The 9,064-nt window shown below is 41.7% G+C and overlaps 1 protein-coding gene across 1 annotated transcript; it reads right to left on the bottom strand.

Moving 5' to 3' along the window:
- Positions 1–6,772: 6,772 nt before the first annotated feature.
- Positions 6,773–8,808, bottom strand: LOC106086959 (membrane metallo-endopeptidase-like 1). The gene has a single exon (XM_013251798.2). It carries the CDS (start codon positions 8,783–8,785, stop codon positions 6,773–6,775), a length of 2,013 nt encoding a protein of 670 aa, XP_013107252.2. The 5' UTR covers positions 8,786–8,808.
- Positions 8,809–9,064: the final 256 nt, after the last annotated feature.

The raw sequence follows: 9,064 nt of genomic DNA, 5'->3' as shown, positions 1-9,064 counted from the left end.
TGGGCCCAAATAATAGGCCTAAGACCTTAAATCGAGAGATCGGTCTATATGGCAGCTATATCTAAATCTGGACCGATCTATGCCACATTTCAGAAAGATGTCGAGGGGCTTAACTTAAATCACTGTCCCAAATGTCGGCGACATTGGACAATAAATGCGCTTTTATGAGCCCAAAACCTTAAATCGAAAGATGGGTCTATACGGCAGCTATATCCAAATCTGACCCAAATTGAAGAAGGGTGTCGAAGGGCCTTACACAACTCACTGTCCAAAATTTCAGTGAAACCGGACAATAAATGCTCATTTTATGGGCCCAAGACCTTGAATCGTGAGATTGGTCTATACGGCAGCTATATCCAAATCTGGACCGAACTGGGCCAAACTCCAGAAAGATGTCGAAGAGCCTAACACAACTCACTATGCCTCATTTCGACGAAATCGGATCATAAATGCTCCTTTTAGAAGCCCAAGACCATAAATCGAGAGATCGGTCTATATGGCAGCTATATCCAAATCTAGACCGATCTGGGCCAAATTAAAGAAGGATGTCGAAGGGCCTACCACGACTCATTGTCCAAAATTTGAGCAAAATCGGATAAGAAATGTGGCTTTTATGGGCCTAAATCCCTAAATGGCGGATCGGTCTATATGGGGGCTATATCAAGATATAGTCCGATATAGCCCATCTTCGAACTTAACTTCTTATGGACGAAAAAAGAATCTGTGCAAAGTTTCAGCTCAATACCTCTATTTTTAAAGACTGCAGCGTGATTTCAACAGTCAAACGGACAGACGGACGGACGGACGAACGGACAGTCGGACGGACATGGCTAGATCGTCTTAGATTTTTACGCTGATCAGGAATAAATATACTTTATAGTGTTCGGATATGGATATTTCGATGTGTTGCAAACGGAATGACCAAAATGAATATACCCACATCTTTCGGTGGTTGGTATAAAAACAGAACAGACGGACAAATGGAATGAAAAGGAAAAACTGATTTATACCCAAGCCCGGCAAGGCAAATTATGCGACATCGAGGACTGAATTGTAACCGTTGAGTGGAGCGGACGGGTATTTATTTCGCTCCTCAAGGAAAAATTATCCATACCTCGGAATAGGTACTACCTATGACGAAAAAATTTTTAAGCCTTTTTTGGAGAAGGCTAGAAAAGGAGTCCAAAGACCCAACAGCTGCGATGGTGGCGTCAGGTCGCAGCGTGTTGTCCTCCCCTCCTAGGCACTTGTAGTCGAGAGTAATGCTTCAAGCGCACAACTAGTCGTCAGACAGATTAATGAAGAAGATACAATGGTGTTTCTGACTCGGAACAGTCATCGCAGCCGAATCGAGAGATGAGGGCATCGACACGTCGGCAGAAGTGAGCGATGGCTTTGCTAAGCTCACAAGCAGACCGAGAAAGCGATCCAGGGCACGACGAAGGCGTCGGAGGCAGCGCAATCGGGCGAAAGTGCAGCATGCTGGAAGGGATACAACTGACATTCCAAGCACTTCTACGGAAGCTGGAAAAAGAATCAGATCTCCCGAAGAGCATAACACTACTAAAATGCTGAAGAAGAAAAAGAGCTACCCGCTTTCAAGTACACTGGGAAAACCAAGACAGCCATCCCCTAATGGAGACTCGCGAAAGTGTCCTGCGGAGGTAGACAAAGTCGGAACAGGAAAGAAGGAAATGCGCACGGCCCCTGAGTCTTCATGGAGGACTGTGACTTCCAAACGAAGGCCACAGCATGACGGAAGGGGTAGATGGTCGCTGAGAATGGTAAGGAACCACCCTCTTACGCCAGAGTGGCAAGGAAGCACAAAAGAGATGAGCTGACTTACGCAGTCATCAGTATCGGCAGTGCATTCGGTAGGATTCTACCAGATCATCGGTACCAAGTGGAGAATTTGGTTAACGATCGGATTTTCGAACATATGTGGAACTCTGTAGAGGGTCCACCCACACAAATGATGAGCTGCGAGTAGAGAGGAAACATCTTTACGCAGCGTTTTGCGTCGGCGGAATGGATTGATACCGTCAAACAGCTCGTCAGAGGTATACACGCTCCCTGGGAGGGTGCAAAGCTCGACCTGGTGAGAAAGATAGACATCCCTCAGCTCACAAAGGCGACGGTCTTCCTCAAGCGACGGGGAGTAAATTTGCGACGGAACGCATGTTGGCATGATTGGGGAAGCAAAACCAAGGTTTGGTCGCAGAGAAAGATTTCGGATATCTGACAATGTCAAATACTTAGGAGTGATCTTGGATAGGAAACTGAATTGGAAGTGTCGCATTCAGGAGCGTACTGAGAAGGCTCACAGATGTTGGGCACTATGTATCCTAGGATAGTCCACTGACTTTACTTGAGCGTGATTAGACCAGACTTATAGACTTATGCCTCAGAAGATTGGTGGACTGCTATGGAGAAAAAGTGCAACATAAATACCATACAACAGGTTCAAAGAACATGTTCTCTTGGCATAGGCGGAGCGATGAGGACCACACCCACTAGGGCACTGGAGACTATTCTAGATATCCGACACATAGACACACAGATTAAATGTGAGGCAACAACTGCTGCTATGAGACTTAAGGCGATGGAAGAATGGATAGAGTATAGCAGCAGGTCATACTATCGCGGTATAATCGAGGCGAAGAAAACCTGGAAGGATACCTGAGATGAACCTTGAGGTCGAGTGCGAGGCACTGCTGCCAGCGGCACGCCAGTCTTGGATTGACAGAACTCTAGTATTGCCATCTATTGTAGAAGATCATATTACACGGATGGATCAAAGCTAGAGGACAGAGTGGGCCTGGGTTCTACATTTAGAACCCAGGGACTGAGATCTGTTTTAGACTGCCTGACCATAATACGGTCCTACCGGCGGAGATCCCGGAATGCATGAGGTAGTGTGAAACTAAGGCAAGGACGTCGAGTGTGAACATCTTGAGGTCACGAACAGGTGTAAGAAGGATATTAACGCCTTTTCTGAGTATGGCAAAATCCGCATTGTTTGGGTGCCGCGCCAAAACAGAGTAAGGGGGAATGAAAGGTCAGACGATTTGGCAGTGAAGGCCAGAGGACTGCCTTCAATAAAATTGGTTAACCCGAAGCCTTTCGGGTCCACGCAGGTGGAATTACGGACGTGGGCGGTGAATTCGCATGCAACCCTGTGTAATAGCGAAACCATCGGTAGGACGGCGAAAATTCTATGGGGAGATCCAGATCGTGAGACCGAGAGCCTATTACTGAAAGGAAGTAGGAAGGAGGTCAGTCTAGCTATTGGTATAATAACGGGACACATAGGACTACGAGCTCGCTTATGCAAAATCGGTGCGGCAAGTGATAGCATGTAGAGAAGATGATGAGACGTTGGAGAATTTCCTGTGTCATTGTCCTGCTTTCGCGTCTAACAGATACTGGCACTTAGGTGAGTACACAATGCCAGACATGAACCAGCTTAGGGGCGTGGCATGGAAAAAAATTATGGATTTTGTAAGTAACACGGAACTCCTAACTTAGATTTTCTTTTTCGAGCTAACTTTATTTTTAGTATTCAGAGCGCACAACAAGCCGATTACTGGCTTAGGTGTGTGTCTATCGTGGCAAGAGGCAGATAAATATCTGCACCCTCTTTTCAACCTAACCTAACCACAGCTTATTTAGCAATCTTTCGAGCTGAGATCATTAAGATCGAAAATTTTTGTACCCACCATCGAAGGTTATGTGTAAATTCATTGTGTCATTCCACTTACAACATAGCGAAATATTTCTTTCCGATCCCATTTTATATATAAAAATTCAATTTGTTTGTAGGTTTGTTTGTGTGTTCCTAATAGACTCAGAAACGGCTGAACCGATTTTCTTGAAATTATCACAGTTGGTGCATATGAAAATAGGGTACTACATTTTTCGATATTTGAAAGAGGGGCGGACACTCCCCCTTACCCTAATTTTCAGAAACGCCAGATCTCGGAGATGGGTGGTGCGATTTAAACGAAATTTTGTGTGCTCTCATATAATACCCTAAAAATAAAAATTTGGTATCCAATTTTCGGTGGAGCCCCACCCTAAAACCTATCAAACATATATAGAGACCAATCCCGGCAATACGAGACTCAAATGAAAGGTATTTAGGATAAGAAAACCTATCTGATATCCAATTGTCGGACCAAGTGTTAGGAAGACCACCCCAACATCAAATCCTAAATCCCATATATTTACCGACCATGGCAATATGGGACTGAAATGAAAGGTATTTACGAGTAGAATACGAATATAATATCCAAATGTGGGACCACATTTCTGGGGGTCCACCCCTACCTTAAAACACCCCCCAAACAGGACTTATTTACTGACCATGGCAATACGGAGCTTAAATAAAAGGTATTAAAGTAAAGAATTCGAATCTGATATCCAATTATTGGACCAAGCTTTTGGTGAGCCGCCTCTCCCCAAAAACATCCCCCAAAGGGGACAAATTTACGACCATAGCAATATGGGGCTCAAATAAAAGGTCTTTGGAAGTAAAGCACCAATCTGATATCAACATACGGGAAAAGTGTCTATGGTGCCACCTCACCCCCAAAACACCACCCAAATAGGGTGTATTTGCTGACTATTGCTATATGAGCATCAAATAAGAGGGTTTTTAGAGTAAAACACGAATCCGATATATATTTCCAAGGCCAATTCACTGAGTGGCCGACCATCCCCCAAAACTTCGGATTCGTATTTTGCCCATAGGCAGGTCAAATTTGAAGATGGACTCGGCTATCGGATTATATCTAGATTTGGCCCCCATGTAGACCGACCTCCCGATTTAAGGGTTTTAAACTCATAAAAGCCGCATTTATAGCCTGATTTCGGTGAACTTTGGTTCCTTTCGATATTCGTACCGAATGTATTATAGATCGGTCTAGATTTCGGTATAGCTGCCATACATACCGATCTCCCATTTATGTTCTAAGGCCCATACATACTGCATTTATTGCCCTATTTCGCTGATATTTAGAACAATTTGCGTTAAGATCTCCGACATCCGGGCCGAATATGATCTAAATCGGTGTATATCTAAATATAGCTCCCATATAGATTGGCATTCCTTACTGTGAGAGCAGTAACGGGCAAATATTGGGTTGCCCAAAAAGTAATTGCGGATTTTTTAAAAGAAAGTAAATGCATTATTAATAAAACTTAGAATGAACTTTAATCAAATATACTTTTTTTACACTTTTTTTCTAAAGCAAGCTAAAAGTAACAGCTGATAACTGACAGAAAAAAGAATGCAATTACAGAGTCACAAGCTGTGAAAAAATTTGTCAACGCCGACTATATGAAAAATCCGCAATTACTTTTTGGGCAACCCAATACATATACGCTATTGCCCATGGGCTTGGACATAATGTGCACACTAACACATGTGCCCATCACTGCTTAAGGGCATTAGACGTCATCTCCAGTAGAGCAAGCAAGCAGGGTGGAAGCAATCCAAGTTGAAAGTTCTATACAATTGGCACCGCCAGTCAGACTGAAACCAGCACAATGGACACTAGTTAAAAACTCCTTTAAAAATAAATCAAATATTATTTTTTATCATTTCGACTCTAGTGGTTTATTTATTTATTTATTTGTTACAAAAAAATCAATACCGATTTTTACCAAATTGGTTCCGTGGAATAGCCATGGCAATCGAATGCCTTGTCAAACTCTTTAAGCCTTTGCACTTGCAAATTGACACGGTCACAAGAGTTGTAAAAAAGGGTTCCCAGATCACTAAAGCCACATAAAGTACTGCAAAAGTTTTGGGCATAGTTCAAAAAGAATAACTGATCGCTGGTGAATGAGCTGTTGTTAAGGGTGAACGATCTGTTCAAATGATGGGCTAGTTTAAGCTTTGAAAACGCATTATAGGTCAACTTCAGGCCACCCAGATCATTGATTTTATCTTCCAAATCATAATGGGGAAAGTTGTGTCTTAACTCCCAAAGTGATTTTTTATATTTCCGATTCGATTGAATCTGTTGCAACATTTGTGTGTTGACTTTGCCCTTTCATTTCGAACCGAACACTGATTTTGGTAATAAAATTCAATGATTTGCAAGCGTTGCTCGTTAGTAAGTCTATTTATGATGAAATGTCAAAGCATACTGAGCATCTTTCTCTTTGACACCATGTCTGAAATCCCACGTGATCTGTCAAATACTAATGCATGAAAATCCTAACCTCAAAAAAATCACCCTTTATAACTCCCATAAAGTAATTGCGGATTTTTTAAAAGAAAGTAAATGCATTATTAATAAAACTTAGAATGAACTTTAATCAAATATACTTTTTTTACACTTTTTTTCTAAAGCAAGCTAAAAGTAACAGCTGATAACTGACAGAAAAAAGAATGCAATTACAGAGTCACAAGCTGTGAAAAAATTTGTCAACGCCGACTATATGAAAAATCCGCAATTACTTTTTGGGCAACCCAATACATATACGCTATTGCCCATGGGCTTGGACATAATGTGCACACTAGCACATGTGCCCATCACTGCTTAAGGGCATTAGACGTCATCTCCAGTAGAGCAAGCAAGCAGGGTGGAAGCAATCCAAGTTGAAAGTTCTATACAATTGGCACCGCCAGTCAGACTGAAACCAGCACACTGGACACTATTTAAAAACTCCTTTAAAAATAAATCAAAAACTATTTTTTATCATTTCGAGTCTAGTGGTTTATTTATTTATTTATTTGTTGCAAAAAAATCAATACCGATTTTTACCAAATTGGTTCCGTGGAATAACCATGGCAATCGAATGCCTTGTCAAACTCTTTAAGCCTTTGCACTTGCAAATTGACACGGTCACAGGAGTTGTAAAAAAGGGTTCCCAGATCACTAAAGCCACATAAAGTACTGCAAAAGTTTTGGGCATAGTTCAAAAAGAATAACTGATCGCTGGTGAATGAGCTGTTGTTAAGGGTGAACGATCTGTTCAAATGATGGGCTAGTTTAAGCTTTGAAAACGCATTATAGGCCAACTTCAGGCCACCCAGATCATTGATTTTATCTTCCAAATCATAATGGGGAAAGTTGTGTCTTAACTCCCAAAGTGATTTTTTATATTTTCGATTCGTTTGAATCTGTTGCAACATTTGTGTGTTGACTTTGCCCTTGGCATCGTACACCAGGTGATGCTGATCGAATGATTTGACTATTTCATGGGCTAGCCAAAATCCCAGCGAGCCGTAAATAAACTCATCACTTAGGCCATCTTCGTAGAAGGGCGGCTGCAACACAGTCAAGGGAAGGTATATAACATTAAGTCTAGGATACAATTTGGGCAAATGTGCCAGGCTAAGGGTTTTCTCAAGTCGCTGGCCATAGTCCACAAACTGTTGCAAATGCCACATTTCAGGAGAGCTGGATGTAAGTTGCTCATGGCCCAGAGCCTCATGCAGACGTTTGAAATGAAAATTTGCTATTTGCAAATGATTGCCATAGTATTTGTTCGCGGCAAGACTCATATTTGTGTAGTAGCGCTGCAACTCAAGCACATTCATTTGCCCCACCATTAATGTAAGGCCATCCAGTTTGTCTAGCAGATACTGTTGCACATACTCACTGAAATTGTAGCTATTCGTCTGCAATGATTGACGAAACTCAGCTTTGAGGTTTTCGTATATTTTTTCGACTCTAGGTATTTGCCATTTCAATTGTAAATTATTTTTCTCGTAGGCCCACTGCATGACCAAGGGAAAGCTCTCACGAATATACTGAACGCATTTAAAGCTACGAGTAAAAAATTTCTCTTGCAAATAAATGAAAAATCTAAGCTGGATGTATTCGTTCATAAAGCGATTGCCTCGTGCATTCATCAAACTGTAAACTGACTGCAGATATTCCACACTGTTGATGTAAATCTCCATGCCGGCATCCAAGGGTCTTCTATTGAGCAGCGTTTCCAAATACTTCACCAGCCAAGGCATTTGCAGTTCGTTGACTTTCACCAGCAGGGGTTTTGTGTCACTTGGCCTGCCTGTAGAGTCCATGATAACTTCGAAACTCGCCTTTTCAACACGTTCCACAAAATGCACCGTAAGGTTAAGCAAATCTATTTGAAAATTTCGAAAGCTTTCCAAGTCCATATGCTGCAGGTGACCTTTGGGATCATATATCTGATGTTTTAAGTCGCCTATCTTATGGAGCGGGGGTCTTTTAATTACTACAATCAGTTTGTTGGGATCCTCTTGACGTTGTACTACAGTTTCATAGATGAAAATATCATTGAGGCCATAGGTGCGTGTCAAGGCCAGCAATTCTATCCAATCGAGTGGTGTTGATTCTTCCACTTTTTCTTCTCCTCCCATCCCCGGCAGCTCTTTCTGTTTCACTAAGGGCCATTTTATATCAGTGTGCTCGTTCATCCATTTCAGATAGTCAAGAACATCAAATTCATCACGACTTTTACACGATTGATAATGATTGTGTATGCTTTTCAAGAATTCTGGATACATGAGAGAGGGAAATACCTCAATAATATTTTCCATTTGTGTTTCAACGTTCGTTTCGAGCACATCTAGGGCCTCGGATGCTATAAAAAACGACCACTTCTTGCAGGCATATTTATAAAAATTCGTACAAACAGGTTGGTCAAGGTCCATACTGGACTCCATGTATTGCAGCTTCTTTTGTTCCACCGTCAATGACGTTGCGTTTGTAGCTTCGCCTTGGACCAAAGTGAAGCACAGTGTGCCCAAGAGCAGAAATATTTGCACCAGGGCTTTGCCCATATTGGTAAAAAATATAAAGAATTTTAATAATTGTAGGACAAGCTCTTCACTTGAGCGATTTAACTTAAGAACTGTTTTGATTTGATTTTTCATAGACTGCAAGACAAAACTTTTATTTCAAAACATCGTAATTGTCAATGTTGATACGGGTGAGTCCATAATAAAATGCGATAAGCTTTCGATCTTTTAGACATAGACGACATCAAAGAATTGGTGGGGTGTATAGCCTTGATTGTCTTGACATTTAGCACAGATACTTCGTATAAATGAATGGTACTC

The sequence above is a fragment of the Stomoxys calcitrans genome, chromosome 3 (assembly GCF_963082655.1).
Source record: "Stomoxys calcitrans chromosome 3, idStoCalc2.1, whole genome shotgun sequence".
NCBI lineage: Eukaryota > Metazoa > Arthropoda > Insecta > Diptera > Muscidae > Stomoxys > Stomoxys calcitrans.
This window is presented reverse-complemented; position numbering and strand designations above follow the sequence as displayed.

What these genes read in the sequence shown, in the direction of transcription:
- LOC106086959 (XM_013251798.2), bottom strand. Translation starts at nt 8,785, where the DNA reads ATGGGCAAAGCCCTGGTGCAAATATTTCTGCTCTTGGGCACACTGTGC.